The 21,510-nt window shown below is 38.4% G+C and overlaps 1 protein-coding gene across 8 annotated transcripts in view; it reads right to left on the bottom strand.

The window, feature by feature from the left end:
• Window positions 1-21,510, bottom strand: part of ZC3H12B (zinc finger CCCH-type containing 12B) — a 35,197-nt gene that overhangs the window by 9,253 nt on the left and 4,434 nt on the right. For 4 of the 8 annotated variants that reach the window (XM_080366232.1, XM_080366238.1, XM_080366239.1 and 1 more), the window contains one exon: window positions 1,875-2,649. In XM_080366232.1, coding sequence (XP_080222358.1) covers window positions 1,875-2,485 — 611 coding nt within the window. In that variant the 5' untranslated portion in view covers window positions 2,486-2,649. Of the gene's footprint in view, window positions 1-1,874; window positions 9,724-20,313; window positions 21,505-21,510 lie in introns of those variants that run through there. The other 4 variants (XM_080366236.1, XM_080366237.1, XM_080366235.1 and 1 more) reach the window with 4 other exon arrangements.

Raw genomic sequence — 21,510 nt, 5'->3', positions numbered from 1 at the left:
TGCAAATTCAACAAGCAGGGAAAAAAAGGAAAGAAAAAAGTTAAATCAAATATTGGTGTTGTTGCTTTACAGAAACATCTGTAAATGGATTGGTGTAATGTGGTTATGTTGCGATACGGCAGTGAAAATTCCTATATATGAAATATTCTTATAGAATTTGGAAGGGTCTGTGCATTTGAAAACTCAAGAGTGCTCCACACACCTATAAAAATCTGAATTTTCTTAATACATTGAAAAAAAAATTCATAGAATCACAGAATGGTTTGGGTTGTAATGGACCTTAAAGATCATCTAGTTCCAACCCCCTGCCACTAGAGCAAGTTGCTCAAAGCTCCATCCAACCTAGCCTCGAACACTTCCAGGGATGGGGGCATAAATCTTATGACAGATTCTCTTAGAGCAGAAAGCTGGTACTAAAAGGAAATCTATTGTGCAAACAATACCTGAAGAAATCTCGTTATCACCAATCACTAAACAGGCTGATTAAAGAACTCCCTCATAGAAAAATCATACTTTCTTGATGATAAATCACTGGCTAGCTGAATTGTGTGCTCTACAAACATGCTTGAAAGCAGCATGGGGAGATACCTTGAGTTAGCGTTGATGCAAGCAACCAAGCACATGTGTACATACATCTGAAATTACAAGCACCATAGCGGTGTGAGTCAGCAAGTTTAGCTCGTTCGTATCCCTCTACTGACACAGCTAAATTCTGAGCAGGCTTGATCCGCAGGAGATCAAACACCCTGAAGTCCACTGCATGTCATTTTGGAAAGAACCAAGTTTTCCTCGCCTATCTGGCTGCCTCTGGACATTAAAGAAAAATAATTTTCAACATTGTTCCAAGACTTCAACAAATTAAACCAAACCCATCCACACAAAAGCACACTACAGCTAGATTGCTAAAACAAAAGGTTTGAGGGAAGAACTTGGTTTCAAAAGGTGGGGAGGGGAATTGGAATATGGATGACATATAAAGGGCTATAGGCATAAATAAAAGCCTGGACTAAAGAGTCCATTAAAAAAGATGTATTATCAGCGTAAATATACTACATGACTAAAATTACTTTGCCATTGTAGTGAAAATTTATTAAACTGATTAATGTTTATTACAAAGTTTTTGTCTTAAATTAGGAATTGTTTAACTTAGACAGGGAGCTCAGGGAGCTCAAGGACAACTGTAACGAGCGGGTGATGTTTGTCCTGAGCCCCCTGAACAAGCAAGGTAGGGCAGGACCATCCAGACAATAAATACTGTGTGCAGTTGTGTCATGATGTAGTGGCAGCTCCACCACACCCAGGCAGTCTGGCCAACGTCCCTGGCGTGTGTGAACCTTACAGATCATGAGATAGTGCACACCTGCACTTAGCCTAAACTTAAATTTTACATACACTGGGTGTGTAACCTATTTTTGTTCTTCACTGAGTATAAAGGTGGGCAAGCTCCAGGACTGAGCCAGAAGCCTCACCTACAGGTGGATGCACCGCATAGGAATTTCCCCAGTTATCAAGGGACTCCTGGCACCAGCTGCAACAGGGCTCCCAGCTAAAGGGTGGGCCTGGGTGATGTTAAGGTGTGAACTGGTGATGTCTCCTTTTCTTAGTCTCTGTAACGCTTTGCAGCAATGATCTAATCCTTTGCTCCTATTGTTCTTTTATCACATTGTGCACAATAGCTAGTACTGTTTCCTTTTATCACATTGCATGCTACTTTCCTTTATTATATTGTAATACAATAAACTGCATTTATATTTTACGTAGAATTCATTTTTGCTTTGTATCCAGTCAATCAGCAACACAGCTATCAATATTGATTTTTCTCATAAATATTTTAGTGATTTATTCTTTGCAAAAATAGTGACAGGGAGATTTACCTCATAGCCACATTGCTTCCATCAATGACAATTGGTCTCAAGTTATCACTGTTATCCACAACTTCATCTTCAAGTGACAATTCAGGGCTTGCTATTTCCTTTGTACAAGGACCTCTCGGCACGAGAGTACTAGTGGTACTGCTGGCACTGCTTTGTCCCTCTGATTCACTTTTGTTGCCAAGTCTCACAAGCTCTGCGAGAACGTCGTTGATAAGCGCATCTGCTCCCAGTTTATTCAGTACCGCCTGGATCTGATCTCCTGCATACCCAAGCTTTAAAGCAAAATCCATTTTAGCTTGGTATTCCTTGTCCAAATTTGTTTTGCATTCATCTAGCTTCAAGTCTTGTGTGATACTGCTCTGTGAAAAACTTGGGCGATCCAAACAAGGAGACCGACAGAGCGGCCGATGTGGTTTAGTGGAAACCTCCTTTTGTCTCCACTGAGTATTGCTGCAGCTGCTTCTGAAGTATGGTTGCTCAGGTTCGCTTTCTGAGCTCGTCCATTCCTCTGATTCAGCACTGCATTCCCCAGCATCTTGTTCCAGATTTCTGTCTTCTCTGGAGTGCCTCTTCTCCATTTTCAGCTTCCCTATCATAGACCAGGCCGTCATCACGTTCAGCTTCCAGCCAGAGAGCTTAGTTCTTCTTCATTTCCAAAGCCACCTGGAACTCATACTCAATTGCATTGTGTTGGCCAATTAAAAGTTTACACAAGGCTGGAGTTAATTTGCCTTGCTTACTATGTTCTGGCATAAACGCCACCAACATGAAGTCCCTAAAAGAAAAAAAAAAAAAGAAGAAGAAATAATTTTAAAAAATTAGCTTTTGACAAATTCTGCTAAATACTCAACTAAAATGATTTTGTTTACAAATCAGTAGAGGTCTCTAGTCATTCACATTTCTGTGTAAAAGTTGATCACAATGAAGCATATAATTATGTTGTCTCTTTAATCACAAATTACCCTCTCTCTTTCCCTCCCTCAGTTACTCTACATTAAAAAAAAAAAAAAGTATACTTCCCACACAATAAACTTATAGCTGGAATTTATGGAGTGTCTCAGGAATATTTAAAGATAATAAAACAGAAAAGGGTGACCCAACGCTTTCACTAGAAACCTCTCTGTACAGCCTTCTACTGCAGGAACAGCCTGTCTACATCAGGAACAACTGTGTGGAGTTCCAGTCTGCATAAAATTTAACACAAACCATTTCAGCCTCTTTTAGTAAGGGTTTACTATCAGAACTGACATGGTAAGTTTACTGCAAGCTGGCTGCTAGACATGTAAAGGTCAGTAACAAAACACACAAAGGTTCTACACAACAATCATCTTGTGCCCTGTTTACTGTACCTACTACACTGAAAATTCCAAAATCAAGGATGGATTTTACTACGTTTTATCAGAAAGTCAGGATAGACTTTCTAGTCTTATACCAGAAGCAAAATTGTTCAAGGAATTCCAATGAGAGGTGTGACAAATGAAAAGATTCAAGTGACTTGTAAAGGGCTGAACACACATCACAGAGCCTTTGAAAAACAGTTTTTAAAAGGAACTGCACCTACAGCAGTGCACGTTTTAGATAAAATGGTAAACTAAGACCTAGATATAAATACAGGTAACTGGAGAAAATTGATTAGCAAAGTAATTAGCTAGAGGCCTACTTTCAGAAAGCTGCAAGTCCCACTTCCCTCTCCTCTGCAAAACAGCAGACTTGAGAATGCAAGATGCAGTGTGAGTAGTGAAAAACAATGATGTAATAGTCTTGATGAAACCATTTATTTTAACTCCACTTTCTCATTTCAATAGACATCGTTTTTCTTAGGGTCACCTCTTTTAGATGTAGCTACAGACAAAGAGAAGAAAGACCAAAACAGAAAAATGAAAAGGTACCAAACTTCTGAAAGAGCACAGTTTTAAAGCTACATCTACTGCAGAGACTTCTGTCAGCAAAGATGTAGTCCAAAGAGGCGTGAGAAGCATGATCATGGATTTAAACAGCAGTCACAGAAGAAAGACTAGTAGTGACATCAGTTTCCCAATATATCTTTGCTTTTAACAGTATAGCCAGTTACCTTTGTGTGCTGTCAAATGCTGTAACACAAGCTGTGCATGCATGAAAAGCTCTTTCCCAGGATTCCTATTAGGATTTTTGTGACACAAAATAGGCATGACTTTGGCATTGAAACAGACTGATCAAAGACGTCCATTCTTATTAAGCTCCTCATGCACCCAAAACGAAGTAAAAAAAAATAAATTTGAAGTATAACTTATGGGGTTTTGGGGGGTTGTTAGTCACTAGTATAACTAATAAATTTATATCTCTTTCATGCACTTTTTTTGTCTCATTTCACATTTCTTACATTCCTTAAGGCTATGAGCAAGCATTAGAAGAACACAAAACTTTCCTCAAAAGAGTATAAGCACTCAACTAAGTACATGCATTATTTATATACAGGACGTTATCAAATACATTTATATTCAAAAGCTTTTTAAAAATCTCTTTCCTATTTCCCCAAGAGACCACAGTGGCTCTTATTTAATTACTGTGGTCTACCAAAACAGCAAATAATAGGAGAAATACTCCCTTAATGCACAGCAGTGTAACTTCCTTGATGTACATTAATGCCAGACCTAGGGACTAAACGTAAGTATTGGAATCTGGCGGGGGGGGGGAGGCGAGTTTTGTCTAGGGTAGCAAGAAGAGCATCTCTGACATTGTTCTTTTTATTATTTATTTGATTTTCTTCCTAAAACTACAGCTTTAATTTTCTCCATAGAATGAAGTTCAGTAGATACTGAAATAAAGAGAACAACAGAAATGCAGACATGCATGAATATATTATATTGATTTAGTGATGTAAAACAAATATAATAAACATAAAACCAAAATCTTAAATACTAAAAGCATCTTTAAAATGAAAAATTGTTTGGGTTTTTTTTTCCTGAAAAACAGCACGGACATTTTACAAAGCATTGTAAGCCACAAAGAAAAATTAAAAGAACCAGCAGTGTGCATACAAGTCAAAGCTTATTCATTCTGAGTTTTCATATCCTTTCATTTTTAGGTAATAAGATGCTGAAGATCATAGCCCCTGATATACCACTCATCTCAGAAAGCTTTCTTCCTTGATTATTTCCCTACATTAAATGGTGGGTGTCTGTTGCCTATGGGAGTATTTCAGAGAACAGGTGTAGAAGAGTGATAAAATCTGATAAATCAAAATCATAAAAATGTCAAAGGATCTCTAAGACAGGTCCCTACCGACCTAAGAACAAACCCCCCTGAAATTGTCTCAAAGTGAAACAAAGATTATTGATCTGCAAAACATTTACACAGTAATATATAATCACCTTAAACAGGCCAAAGAGAAACATTTTACAAGACTGCACTCAAATTTATGCTCTTTAGTTATACATCTCACTTGGTTGTGGTAACTTTGCATACTGTTGGAGATGGTAGATATATATCCAGAATACAACGAACATCAACCCATGTTTCCAGTGACACTGGAAAGTGCCTACTTCCTAAAGGCAGGAATTATAAAAATATGTATGTTTACAAATGAGAAATTTCAGGTAAATATTTTACACTGAAATTTTATTTCTTTGTGTGCTCTGGGGATAAAGATCTTTCCTATTCTGTTCAATTCACTTGTAACCTCTTAAAGGGGCTAAGAGGGATTTACTCCCATCATTAACTGTACAGCGGGGAAAAAAAAGGTTTAGAGAAAAAACCTGAATATTCTAAAACATAGTCCTAGTTCTCATATCATGTGAAGAACAATGAGTGAGGATTTCTTTTGATTAATATGAACAGCAAGATTTTCAGCTACAACTGGGTGATTCTTAAGTAAGCAAGAAAAGCATGTAGCAAAGGTGGCTAGCTTGACTGATAACCATTAATGGTCTCAAAATTAGTCCAAATAGTGGCAAATGTAATAATTCTCACTTGTTCATGCTCTTTTTGTGATGTACATACATGCATACACAAACACACACACACAAGCAGAGAGGGCTGCTCAAAAGACTAGTTTCCTTAGGAAATCAAGCTAATTAAAGAAAACACTAATCACTTATATCTAAAAAAAACCCTAAAAGGTCAAGTTTTGACAAAAGCAACACTATTTTTTAATAAAGAACAACTATATTTTAAGTCCTTTAGACAACAGGGAATAAAAACAGATTCATTGCACTTGCATGGAAATTCCAAATTTGAGTAGTTAGGTTTACTTTCAACTTGGATCAGGTTAGGTTTAGACACTTGCTGTTCTTTAGTATTAGGCATTCAAAGAATACCCCTCTAAATACTTAGACATCATTACATAACTGGTACATTACAGTACTCTCTAATTCCATTTGAGGTTATTTTCTCTCGCATAGCACTAATAGCAGTATATTTACAACTGAAGCACTTGCCAACATAGATGTATTAATCAGCTTAATCTGGAATGGATTTCATTAGGTCTCACGTATAACCCTGTACCTTGCCAAAACTAAAACAAAGTATATAAAAAATTATTATAACAGAAGATTCAAAAAATAGGTTATCAACACACTGCACCCTCAGATTTCAAAATACTGCAACTACGGAACACTTTACAATGCCTGTGGTAAGGCTCATTTGTTCAAATTTATGACACTGCACTGCTTCGGCAGTGGACAAAGAACAGCATGATTCTGTTAGTCCAAGTTTATAGATCTCCATTCTTTCTCCCAAGTTGTCATCATTTCTTTAAGTGTAATGTTAAACTTACCATGCCTTTTTTTCTACCTCTATTAAATAATCCTAATCCCTTTTCCATTGGAAATATCATCAAAATTATGAGCCAAAGGTCATAAAACTGGAAATATCCCTGAAAATATGATGAAGAGAAAGGAGGCTGTTTACTGTTAACTTCTCCTCGACAAATGATTTTCCAGAAGTAATTCATTTAAAACCATTTTTAGAGGACCAAATTTATATTCTCTTATAAACACTTAATTATCAATTTAAACTACAAGCAAAATATGTCCCTTCCCAAGTGGAAATTAAATCAACTGGACTCAGTCAAAGAGGCCATTTTTTTTACAGTAATAAAATAATCTGGGTAACACCGCCACTATTACTTCCACATTTAGATTTTTTATCCTTTTTTGGGTTTTTTTTGAGTTTGTTTTCAGGGGTTTGTTGTTGTTATTGGTTTTGGGTTTTATAAATTACAACTATGCAAGTTTTGCTCTTAATTTTCTCCCCCTCTTTCTTAGCTGGAAAAGAATATATCTTACCTGTATATAAACTGATTTCACCATTTTGTTGCATTGTCCCAATTCCACATAAATATCTCTAGTTTTCTGTTATTTAACATCACATAAGTAATTTTTCATACATTTCATGTGTCGTTCCCTGAAAGATCTTATTTAGCAATAAGATGGTTTGATCATAGTCAGATCTAAATAATCCTGAATTCAAAATTTAAAATATAAAAAAATTTCATTCTCAGAATAATTTATATCACTGCTGGTGGCGTACTCACTTCTGTTGTGCTTAGGAAGAAAGTGGCTCAGACACAATCAGTGTTAGAAAGCAGTACTGCCTATCTAGGATCACTCCCTGCTAGTCCTGTGCTGTGGTTTACTATTCTTTGGTGGCGAGTGATAGATTGGTGGATCTATTATGAAAGCTTACTCTATGGAAACACCCACTTCTATGACTCATCGGAGTTTCTTGCCTTTTTTTTTTCATTCATGTCAGCCTTTGGTTGAAAGCCACTAACTAGGGAAATTTTAGCTGTCTCACCCCTCGCCGGCATAGCAGGGGAAAATACCTGGTCTGTGACGTAACGATCACCGTTATCTTTGAAATATTTGAGATGAGAATTAAAATTCTACTGAAAAAGAAATAAATCTCTAGTTTCAAACTATTTAACAACTAAATCACAGTGTTTTATAAAAATCTCTTCATATCCATCTAGGATCTTGTGAGGGAAGCACCGGAAGTCAAAAGGTCTGTCTGTACCATCTGTAGTCATTTCTACCAAGACGTATCACAGATCTTCCACAAGAAATGATACAACATGTAGACATTGGAACTTCTGGAAGAACAAGGAGTTTCCCCCCCATTTTCTTTAAATAGCCAGCACACAAAACCGATTTCTGAATAGGTAACTTTTGCCAAATAGTTTAGATAAACTATTTCAGCATCAACTGCCATGTTGACAGAAAACGAAGCAGGCAGTCTCCAGAGCCCATGTCTACAACCCCGTACACTTTTGTACAAAGTGCTTGGAGGAAACAAGCCAGCTTGCACCAAGGCCTCTCCACCCTTAGCCAGTTGCTCCACCTGTGCAACTTAACTGGAACATTGTACTTGAAACATTGTAGGATTTGTTCCCAAAACCACAAGGTTAGGATTCTCAAACAATGAAGGTCACCTCATTGTTGGGTTGAGCATCAAAAAACAAAAACAAAAACAAAACAAAAAACAACAACAAAAAAAAAAACAAAACCAAACAGAAAAAAAACCCCAGAAAAATAACAACAAAAATACTACACACAGTACCAAGTTTTCCCACTGACCATTGAGAGAGGGCACCTAGGAAAGAAGAAGGGTTGTGTTGCTCCTAAGCTGGCAACCGTAGCGGAATGAAAAACTGAGTGAGAAAACAGCAGCAGAAACTACCACTACTTTAACACGGCACCCTTCTTGATACCTTCCAGATTAGAAATCAGACTTGTAATACCATCCTTCAGCTAAGGCCCCTCCCCCATTTCTTCACAGCCCTGAACAGTTCAATCCATACCCTACTGCAACCCCTGGAACTACCTATAGCCCCAAGGTTATCACTACGGATTTATTATGTGTGTTCACAGACCCTTCTCCCTGAGCAAGCCAGCTCTCAACAGTGAGAAAAGGCATAGCTACAGAAACTGATTACTACTTGTCCTCAAATGGCAGCTGTGTTTTTTTCAAATAAATTCACAATCCTGTTCTGGAGCCCAGGATCACTACAGTATAGACAGTATCTCTTTTCCGTCAGTCAGTATTTTGATCTAACAAGCCACCTTTGTCAAGGCCAGCAATCCAGACGTAATCAGTATCACCATTCGGAAAAAGACTCTGATGCCCTGTCCTTGGAAAGCTGAGTTCTCTGCTCTGTACCATTCTATGTCTGAAACCATACTTGGTCTCAGTTTATTTCTGACTTCCAGTTAAGTACCTCTTACTTAACTCTACTTGCTATGATTACCTCTCCACCTACAGTGTGGCACGCATTCAGTATGATACCCCTTCTCAGTGGACCACGTGGTTCTCCTTCAAATACAGTCTATGATGTAGGCATATAAAGGAGGTGAGTTTTCTGTACATTCAAGGCATTTAAGCTCAGTGACTTGAATTCACCATCTATCTCAACTGTACAACTGTTTCCTTTGAACAGTAAAACTAAAGAAGTTGCTGAATTAATAACTGTAAGTAGGAACTTAGGAAGTTCTTTTAAAAGAAGATTGATGCTGCCAGGAAGTAAACAATGAGTGAGATACTGACCAGATTCTGTCTTGCTGCTTCACAAACAGGAAGGACCCAGGGAAGAGTTGTGGACACTGCTCTTTACACCTTCTCACAGGAAAGGTGAAATGGTGTTAAGCAGAGACAAGATTAAGATTTTATCTTGATCGGAAGTAAAGTCTAAGTCCTCTGTTTTATACTGCTCTTAAAGTTCCCAATATATTTTTGAGCAAGTTCTGCATTTTTCTATTATGCTTTTTCTAAGTAGCTTGTTCTGCTTTCCCCTCACTACCTCTTCAACTAAAATGAGATCCTTGCTTCACTGTTTTAATCTTTGCAACTGAAGCCTAACCTAATAAAGATTTTCAAAACATAAAGTGAGAGCCTGTGTAAATGTTTTGGTGGATTCACAGAAACAAAAGGCTCAGTCTCAGCCATCTCTCTGGTCATAAAACAGTGAGAAATCTCAGAACCAGTCTGGCTGCATGTGTCTAAGAAGGTAGCCAAGTCTAAAAGGACTCCTAGATTTCGGGCCCACATATCCAGGAGAAATAAAAGCAGCATTTCAGCCATTTTCAGTTTAAATTAGAAGCTGAACATTTAGGGGGAATGTAAAATTCTATTCAATCCAGAAGTTTCAGTAAGAGGAGAGAAGATCTATAGATGTAGAACTGTGTGAAACAAATAAACAGTTCAAGCCATTTGAATTAACTCCCCAATAACATGGTATAGAATAAAGACTGAAAGGAAACGGTGATGAGACTCTGGGACCCTCTACAGAAGGAAGAAGGATGGAAGGAGAAGGATAAAGTGAAGAGACAAAGTGATGATCTCAACTCTGCTTATAAAGTTAGCCTGCGAACACATATCTTCATCAAGGTAGTTTTTGACTGATTAGCGCAAGAGTGAAGTATGGATGACATTTAATCTAGCACAAGCAATTCATGCATCATGTAGAATAAAATGACAGCTTTCAAGCAAAGTCTTTGGACAGGGTTATCTTAGTTGATTGCTCTATTTCTGGAGGCAATAGGTGATCCATTGAGAATTCTGTTACTTCATTGCCTTTATGTTCACTTTGCCCTTACATGCACAGAAAACAGCTACTGGAAAAAAGCATTAATAATCAGTTTATAGAACTACCCTTACAGAACTTTTCCACTTTTTTTGTGTGTGTTATTGCTTATACTATGTGCTTTAGTTAGTATAGAAGCTTAAGGCATTATCACACAGGAGTAATTTTTTTTAAAAAATGCAACATTTAGAAGCAAAATCAGAACAAACATGAAAACAATAATTTGAGTAATGGCTGATTCTGCTGATATCTACAAAATTGAGAAATGAGTCAGTGTGCCTCCAAATTTTCTCAGACAGAATAAAAGCTCATCTCACAGATCTCAAACAGTAACACTGTATCACTGAAATGTTAGTGTCTGTTTAGTATGAGTTACATTCTAAGACAGATTAATACGAATACATGCCTAAAGAAAGAAAAGAAAGCTATTACGAATTTCTGATTTGAAGATATAACTACTCAGGAATATGTACACTGCAGCTTTAAATTTTTAATTCTCATTATGTTCACTGCTAAGCAACCAAGTTTTCTTACTAAACACCTCTTACAGGACAGTCACGACTGACTAGTAGAATTGATGATGTGATTCAGAGGAAAGAGTGAGGCAAGATTATATGTATTTTGTTCATAAAGGATCAAACTGAAAGTCTCTTATTTAATTTTGCTGGTATTAAGCAGAAGGACATTGTCTGCTCAGTAATAAAGTGCTGTAGTATTTGTGAAAAACACTTGGGAATTACTTATCAATTACTATACAAATGACAATGGCTATCAAAGAGCTGGTGCTAGAAATACTCTGTTCAAAGCCTGTTCATTTCATCAGGACCAAAGAATCAGAAGACAGGGTGAATGAACAGATTGAACAACTTCTTTTGGTCTGTTATGACACTATCTTTCCACCATCTCAGTGTGCTCTGAGCCATGCTCTTTCAAAGGGGCAATTATAAGATGCACACGTCTATTATGAGGAACAACCTTTAAATGAAAAAGATTTTATTAACTCCTTTCATCAACTTTGCATCACCTTTAAAAGCAGTTTTACTTGTTTTCTGTAATTGCAGATACTAACACAAAACAAAACCCAACCCAAGTATTTTTTCAAATGTCTCTCTCACCTGGATAACAAATACATATAACAATGACCCTATAGTATTTATTTTAAGCAGCAGGAGAATTGTTTGTACAATCTCTCTTTACTCTTCATTTACCAAACTATAATTAGCATGCTCCTCTGTATAGAATCTTCTCAGTAAGACAGGCATATCCGAAGAGGCATCTTTCTGGAAGAAGGCTATCCTAAACAATAGCCAAGTCCTTGATTGCTATGGCTATTTCTACATCATCAGAAGCTGACTGAAATACACGAAGACATACACCCAAACTAATTTTCACGTAGCTAGCTCAGGCACAAAGAGCAACAAAATCATAACAACATGGACTTGAAACACAAACTGCGTAAACCTAGCACGATCCCAGGTTACTCGTTCTACAACGCATGAATGAATGAAACCCATTCTACCATCTTCACAAATAAACAAACAGGTAGGGCTCGTGTACTATACACCTCCTACAATTAGGCCTCATGTTTACAGTGCAGTGTAAAAGCCTATTAACACAAAAGCTGACAACTTCCTGGTCACACACACACCGATTATGGTAAATTAAAGAGCCTAAATCCATGGAAACAATATGAGTAGAGACAAAGAAAAATCTTTTTAAAAACAATTCGGTGTTCAGAGACACTGCATCCAAGAGGTTCCCAACGCCGCCGTGTGCTGCAGCACAGACTAGTGGTTACTCTAAAGACACGTTCTCGGAGCATGTTTTTGTGATCTTTAAAAACTTCCCCAAGACATGACTAATTGTCATTTTAAGGACATTAAAATTTGGGCCTGTGGAACAAAAAAAAACCCAAAACAAACAACCCGAAATGCATTGCACAAGTCTTCAAGAATGTGACAGAACAGTATTTATTAGGCAGTAATTATTGTCAGGAAACATAGACAAAGAGCAGCTCAAGATGTACAGATGGCACTGAACTCTGGATTAGCCCTTAATTTTGAAAAACACGTTTCTACAGTGCTCATGAAAAAAGTGAGACAACTCAACATTGGTGGTGTCACGGCACTGAGGACACAACCTTCTTGTTGGATTCTGATTTCAGGAGCAGGAGAGATATTACACATTACTGCCTGTTGCTGTGAATATTTTCTGAGATACTGAACTATTTTATCTACTGAGAAAGAAGCTGACCAAGTATATGAGTCACAAATAAAAACGGTAGCTTTTTCTCATCCTAATTATACACTTAGGTGGTACATATCTGCTGGGACACATTCACAGCTGAAGAAAAGCAGAAAATACATACTCTAAAATTAATGTTTGGGTATTTCAGAATGGATTAAAAAAATGGGAAGAGTTGCGCTGCATGACATTACATGCAATTATGCTTTGTCCTTAATAAAAATAAAAAGGGTTGGTGATTTGTAGTGTTTTGCCTGTGTATTTTTGTACCTTGAACCAGTAGATTTCCATATTTATCATTATTTTAAACAGAGATAACAGGAATACATTACCATTTACACATGCATACCATAATACTACATATGTTGTAATTCAACAGGAATTAATCACTTTCACCATTTAATTGTTTGAAACTTAGAATGAATTATTTTCAACATGTAACATATATGGTAGCTTAGCATATTTAATTTTCAATTACTGTGTCAAGTGTTGCAAGACTGTAGGAAAACAGGATAAAATAGGCTTTGTAGAAATTTTTGCTATTTAAGTCGACCATTTTGAAATTAAAGTGACCCCAAAATGTGATACTTTTGCAAAAATACAATATTCATAATTTGTAGTCAGTTTCAAATGCATCTCTCAGCAATGTAAACAAGATCATGTGAACAAGCACTCTGAATTTACCTAGCAGGATCTGGAACAAAGAATCCTGTCCTTTTATTCCTTTTAAAATTGTATTTTACATAGTTTTATTAAGACTGTTCTAAGAGCTCTTATATTTAGCAAACAACACTCATACAAACATCATTAACAGATGTATAGCATATATAGTGTGACGTAGCTTCCATAAAAAATCCAAGATACATACTAGTCGCTCAGTGAAGGAAAACAAGTATGTCAGGCTTCAACCAAGACAAAAGCAGCTGGCTTTTGATGCAGATACCTGGCATTAACATCACTTACAGTACTTCGCTCACTGAGGAGTGAGGAGTCTTCCTTATTTAAAAGGAATACTCTTATTTAAGGCATTTAAAATGAACATATGTTCAAATATTTTTTGTACTTTTTATTCTAATAAATTAAACCAACTCGTTTCTCCATACTAGAAGAGATGGTCTACAACAAAGGCCTGAGCACAGATCTGCAGCTAATTTATCCATTTAGAGACATGTATAACCAGTATTCCCAGAGTATGCACTAAGTCAAATAGCATTTTTAACAGAAGCATTAGAATGGCAGATCAGAGTTTTTAGTCCCTTGATAATTAGAGCCATATAAATGACAGCATTTTGATTCAGCTTAATGGATTTTTTCTACTTACCATGCAACGTCAGTCTCAACACATTAATGAGAAGTTTCAACGCTGTCATTTTGATGAACAGAGAAACTTTACATTTACACAAATCAAAGGCCTAATTGTATATCAAGCCAAACTTAGAACAAAATCAAGAAAAACATTTAATTTTTTTCTACTCATGACCTCTCTGAAATAAAACACTGATATACATTAAGTCTAAAGTAAAGTACTAGCAGGTAACACCAGCAGGGAAAACCTTGTCCTTAAAATGAATATTGAAAGTGTAATTGAAAAGTAGCCTGGTGGCTATGGTTAATAATGATTTTTATTTAAAAGCTGCCTCCTTTCCGAGTCAATTCAGATGTTGTATTTTAAAAGAAAAGCAAATCTGCTATTTCTGTTTCTGCATGTGTCTCTCCTTCCCGTAACGGCAAGGAATGTAACTTAGCACACTTCTGTTACAAAGGCAAAGAGCAGAGGAAGATGCAATCATCATCACCACCCAGCCCTGAAGGGGATATTCTTTCTAAACAAATGTTGAGTTCTAACAGCAGAAGGGGTTCAGCTGTGCAGAGAGGACTGAATTTGAGGAATCCACACGCAGATTATATAGAACTAGCAATGACTTTAGAAATACCACTAAGCTTTACCTTTCTGACCTTCTGTATCTTTTTGTGCCTACACGTCCTCTCTACACGGAACAGTGATGGAAAAAACCCCACCATACACACACAAACATAGACAGATATGCATATATATATATATATATATACACACACACACACAAAAGTTCTGAATCTGTCAATGTATCACTTGATACATTTCACAGACCAATTTTGAGAAGTGGAATAGAGATCTTCCTTCCCAAATGCTGCAAAAACTTACATTACACAGCTGTTCTTCCTTACCAACTTCCAGCCCACTGTCCCTGCTTTTACTACAGTTGGCTCAGTTTAAAACAAATAATTAATGCTATACGAGAACCACGGAAATTCAGGGTCACCGCCAATGATGTAAGGTAAGCCACTGTGCAAGCAGATCAGTTAATTTTCAAATCTGATGACAGTATCCATGGGTATGAAAACCTAGATTCATGCAATCCTGCAACAGGCTCTTAACCAAAATGTCTAAGCTAGGGACGTACTTGTCCACGACTCTCCCTACAGTATGAAGAGGTTGACTGGGGTCATGCATGCCACCTGGAAAAGTGCTTTGGTGGGTTGGGTTTTTTTTTGAGGGGGTAGTTAGGGGAGAAATGTTTGGGTTTAAACACAGATCAAGTTTATAGGGCATCTAAAAAAAAAAAAATTGCACCTGTGCAAAGGAGAACAACACCCTGCAACAGGAAGTCAAGAAAGAACCATCATAGTAGACAAAAACATCCTATACAAGCATCTTACACATGCAACTACCTCCCTAAGGACCTCAGTTTCTCACTTTCCATTTCAATGTTGCTGAATACAACCAACTGGTGTTTGGCTGGACTACTGAACAAGGTATCACAGAGCGACAACAACGTCATTCAGCAATGACAAGACATTCAGCTGAAATACATCCAAATGCCACCACTTACTTCCCAGACTGTGAAGCTTCATGAGCACAACTCCGCCTTCTTATGGTCTTTCTATATGAGCAAAATTATCCTAAATACTCCAACAATTCTAGTGATCAAGACTTTAAAAATCCCAAGACAATAAACTCCCCATATCTGCCATGAGTTCAGCAGGCTACAAAGTTACAGATCTTTTTTTGGCTGACCCTGATGAAAACTTCCTTGCTTAGCAGAAATGGTACCAAGTTACTGTGCTACTATGCTCAACCTCTCCGTAACAAGCAAGACACTAAACAGAAAAGTGTAGCACTTTGCTGTGTCAGAAACAAGACCTCAGAGAAGGTGCCCACAACTTCATTTTTCTAACTCTGTTCAAACTGTAGCACCGTACAAACACTAGTGATCTGCCCTGCAGGACTGTCTGAGAAGTTTAAAGAGTATGACTGTGGCACTTTTCCACGGCTAACCTTTCACAAAGGATTCAGAAATTAACCTGGAGACTATTTCAGACAATGCCAGGAAAAGAAACACATGAAAACAAGAAAAAACATTTCCATTAGCTAGAAGTTTGAGAAACCACAGCCACTTCTGAAAATCCAAAATAAAACCTACTGAACACTAAGGTCACGGTAGATTTGCAACATTAAACATTTAACAACACATTTTGCTGAGCAACTATGCAGTGAACCCCTAGGCCCAAATCTACAGCCTTTACCAAGTCTGAATTTGCAAGGAAGTCATTTGCTTTGGTGATGTCTACAGGATTTAACTCAAATATACAACAGAAACAATACAATAGAATAGAAAACCTGGTAAGAAGGTATCCATTTTTGCCTCCTTCTTAGCATACTGTGGAGCTTTGTTAAACTGATAAATTGTACTAAGAAAACACAGTACCGCCTCAGTGTTTGACGTACTTCAAATTTATTTCAGTAATTACTTCAAATGACCACTGATACCAGTATTAGACTATACATAAAAGCAAGCTGTCTAGCACGTTGCAGGCATGTCACATAAATAGAGGACTTGTATTTGCTTGTGAGAGTCAACAAATCAAGTGTGAACTGAAGAGAAACACAAAGGTAGTGTAGAATTTAAACATCTGAGCTCAAACTTCATTTATTTTATCACACTCGTAAGTATGAATTCAAAGGGACAGGATGGACATAATTCGAATTATAAATAGAGGAACCGGCATTTTAGCGGTTTCCTAAGATACCCGATTTGCGTATGGAGTTAACAGATTTCTTGACCTAGAAAGAGCAGGTAGTACCAAGCACAGACAAGTATAAAGTACAGGCCAGACTTCTGAAGGGAAGGAAATGGAATATTTCTATTGCCTTAGGTACTCGACTATACTTCCTAAGACAGAGAAAAAAAAAAAAAAGTAGACAGTAAACACACATTGGAAAAAAGCTGTTCTAACAATAATATAGTATCTCTTTCCACCAGCTTTCTCTTTCTAATAACTTAAGCAGCTACAGGTAGCATTAATGCTACTCAAAAAAGTCTGCTGTCCCTGCAAGGCAACATTTACACTTCAGCTAACAGCATTACATAAAACTGGAGCAGGAGTGTAATCCCTTAAAAGATGACTTATTAGCACTTCCTTATAAAGTGAGATTATGTATTCAGATCTAAACCCAAAGCAATACACTCATTCTCCTAATCCACATTCTGATAGAAGGCTGTTTGGTACTACCTACTCTGCAGATCTACATGACTCATTAATGCTCTGGGAAGGAAAAAAAATGTGATTGCAGCTAAGTTAAAGACACATCAAGGATGTGATGCATCTTATCATCTTAACTTACACTAATTCTAATTTTGTAATTGAGTATTTAGAACACTGCTTTGACAGACTAAACCAAACGTTCCTTTAACCAAAAATCTCATGCAGAAGCAATTTTCAGAAACCTGAAAAACAAAGGGTATTCTGTTTCTAAATGTCTCAATGCACCAGGTGGACCCTTACATGCTATGCCATCCAACAAGAGGCAGGATGTACTCAGCTCTTAGCACATATGCCTTCTGATTAACCAGAACCACCACATTAGAAGCTACTAAAAAAATGCCAGAAGCAGAGAGAGACACCTCACTCAGTAGGCATGAAACAGTACCTTTATGGAAAGCTGCAAAAAAAGCTTTAAAGGCATCTTGTGACCTTGGTATTTCACACCTGTTACCTTGCTTTTGCAAAAACAAAGCCAATCCATCACTAATTAGGTCTGATTTAAGCAAGGTGTTGGACTAGATGACCTCCTGAAGTCTGATCCAAACTAATTTTTCTTTTATTCTAAGATTCCCTCATTCTTACCATGACAACACTGCTCATCTCCAAGATGAAGAAGCTGGAAAGTCATCTTCAACAAGATGAGAAAAAAGACCTACTGCTTTGCTTTCAAAAATGAAAATAGCAAATATCTACGCTCCAGCAACTTCACCTCTCCCTTTCTAAAGGGAGATCTATATATAGGACTAGGTCTGAGAGAGGGAGATTTTTTTTGGTGTGTTGGGTTATTTTGTTTTAGGGGTGGGGGTTTATTAATTTTTTAAATCAGGACAACCTAGAAATCGGAAAAGGGAAAACACTTGGCGGAGTCTGAAAGTAGTGTCTGATCTTAAAAAAAAAAAAAAAAAGAAGGCAGGGTGGGTCAGAGGGGTCAGCTGCACATGGGTTTTAGTTCTAAATCCTCAGACTTAGTTTTGACTTTATGCGATTCAGCTGAGGTGTCTGTGGGCTCATTAAAGGAGCATGTATGTTAAATTTCTTTCCTACTAAAAATAATTAGTCTAAACTTTTGGCTTTATCCTACAGTTGATACTCTGTCCCTGTTGCAGCATTCCTCTCCAGTCAACTGAAATAGAAGTTAAATCAGATAATCAGAACAGATTATTTGATGAGGGGACTCTTTCCAGATGGACTGGATGTGGAAAAGGAACTCTTCTATTTCAGCTACGTAACCAACAAGTGCTTTGGCCTACGCTAGGATTTGTTATACTGTACCCTGAGATTCTAAGGAAGTTCTGAAAGAGGTCCATAACAGGCCATGTAAAGCCTAGGTTTTATTTTGACAGAGTGATTTAACCCGCTTTGCTAGCAAGCAAAGTCAAAAACAATTCATGTAAGAAAATTCAATACAATAGCTACCTTTAAATTCAAAGACACTTAGCTTAAGTACTTTTTGTATATATGTAGAAAGAATGTATATATTTGAAGCAAAACTGCCAGCTAATGAAGAGTTTTTCTCATTATGGCCAGTCTCATTAACAAATCGTTCACCTCAGAACAATAAAAGTACACCTTAGGAAATGCTGTACTGCTTAGCTCTGCACTTCCCAAAACATTTCCTAAATCTGAAATATTTCAAATGCAATACTACATATCATGGCATCAGAAAGCCTAGATCTGTAACGGTGGTCACGGTATTCTTACTTCCAGATGAATTATCTGTGTTACCACAAATATATCATATCAAATATAGCTTGTCAACAAAAAGGGACAATTCACAGGAAATAAAAAACCCACACATTAACAGATGTAAAGAATTTTTTAAATACCAGAATTATTACAGGCTTTTAATTTACAATGCCAAGAAAAAAACCCAGCCTTTTTACAGCAGACTTACAAAAAATGTAAGTTTATAGATATAAAAATATGTATTTGTCCAGCCATATACACATTCTTCAAGGACCTTTATGTCTGGCAGATTCCATGATCAAAAGAAGATAGTGTTCTCATGGATGTGTGTAAGGTCTAGGCAGCATTACATCCATTTATATTATTTTTACATTATGAGATGGGCCAATCAATACATCAAATTAATTTACAGTGTGACAACACTTGGAAACTTAGTTCTGAGCTTATAAATTACATTTCTTCAACTTTCCATGCCCTGCTTCCAAAACTGAACTTACATGCTGCCTTCCTTATTCCCAAAAGCTCCAGTGCTTCCTACTCTTGATATAAATAGTAGCACAGGGCAAGTGACAGAAGTAATTTGTTTTATTTCTATTATTCACAGATCTATAGTAGAATTATAAGTATTTATCAAAATTACATTTCCATTGCAAATTGTAAAGTGGCTAGGAAAGTCACAACCAGTAAATGTCTACAATAGAATAATTCACATTGGAAAAGGCATCCAGAAAGATTAAAGAACAGAAAGCCAGAACTCACCTCATTCACAGCAGCTGAGAGTAAGAATTAACTTTCTGACTAGTTCATCTGCATATAAAGTGTCATTGGTATCCATTCACCCTCTTTAACACCTTTTGTTTCCATTCTTTCCGACCAGTGAGTTTAGGTGCAGTTACATTTTCTTTTTTTTTTTTTTTTTTTTTTTGTTTAACACATCCTTAAGAGGTCATTCAAAGAAATTGACTCATCAAGCTTTATAGATTGCTTCTATTACAAGGTGCCAAGCATTAGATCATTTTAGGAGACAAAGAGGTCACAGGTCCAGAAAATGTCAACGACCATAGGATCAATATATACGGAAAACATGACAGTGAAGAAGAGAAGACATATTCCAACAGCAGATAAATTGCTCTAAATTTGAGGATGACCTTGACATTCCCAGTAACCCAATTTTTCCAGCAAGAAGGAAAGATAATTTTACAAGTGACATCAGCTACACTTGTGAAATACACCTTCCAGTTCTACATACCACATAGCTCATTTATAACGCCTGGCAAGCAAAAGATACATATCATCAACAAAGGATACCCTCTCTCTATACAAAGATGACTGCTTGACAGACACGTCCATTCCAATAAACAAACATACCAAGCATAAGAAATCAGATGGATCGGGAATGCTGCACGATCCCAGGCACTCAGAACTACTGGCATGCATAACAGAAGCTCACAAACGATCAATATTGTAATTTTCTTTCTGTTCCGCCTTCCCATTTATGACAATACACGATAATCACTGAAACACATGGCAGGATTTTTAAAAAAGTAATCATCACATATATCTTAATAAACGCAAATTAATGTTGATCCACATTTATCAACTCCATAAGACACAACATAGCTTCTGATTCAATTTTTCTGCTTGCTAACTTGCAAAGGAAATACACAGCCCTTGCCAAATGTAATTTGTAAATGACTAAATGACAATTAGAAAAGCAGGCTGCTACGAAAAATAACGCATTAAAATGAACTGATTAGAAAAAGAATCTTAAACCTCACGCATACTGGGGTAAGCATCCAGCTGCTGATTCGCATTTGCACTACAAAGCACAATGGAAGGATGCGAGCGACGATCGCCAGGCACCCCCTACAAAGTGATCTCTTTCCCTCAGCACCCTGCTGTCCCCAGCGCAAGTTTCCTGCCACCCTCGGGCTCAGGCGCCGGCGGCGCTCTCAGGCAGCCCGGCAGCGGAGCCTTCGCAGCCCCTCCCGGCACTCCAGTCACTAAAGGCAACCAGGCCAGCTCCCCGCTGCCGCGCCCCCCGCCCAAGCCCATTCCGCCGCCCGCCACAGCGGCCCCGGGGCCCCAAGTGCTGCTGCCCAAAGCCGCCAGGGCCGCGCCGCAACCCCCCGCGCAGGCCCCTCGCCACCGCCGGCCAGCACCTGCGGCGGGCCGGGCCGCGGCGCGCCAGGGGCAGCGGCCGCGCTGGCGGGAGGAGGCGCCGGGCCCGGTGGCCGCCCCTCCCCATGCACACAGGGCGGCGGGGGCCGCGGCGGGGACAGGAGAGGCGACGGGGGCCGCGGCGGGGACGGGAGAGGCGGCGGCAGCGGCGGATCACGGCAGAGGCCGGGCCCGGGGAGCGGCAGGAGGCCGCGCCTCCACCGCTGCCAGGCCTGGAGGCCGCCCGGCAGGCCGGCAGGGGGCGCCCTGCCGGCCTCCCCCCCGCGCACAGCCCCCCTCCCCCGACTCCCCCCTCCGGGGAGGAGGGGGCTCCGTCACCGCCCGGGCGCTGCGCTGGCGCCCCCCGACCCCTCCACCCACCCCACCCCCTGGGCCCTTTCCCCC

Source organism: Falco punctatus (assembly GCF_963210335.1).
Source record: "Falco punctatus genome assembly, chromosome: 15".
Classification (NCBI taxonomy): domain Eukaryota; kingdom Metazoa; phylum Chordata; class Aves; order Falconiformes; family Falconidae; genus Falco; species Falco punctatus.
The sequence above is the reverse complement of the archived record's forward strand: the minus strand, read 5'-3'. Positions and strand labels throughout refer to the sequence as shown.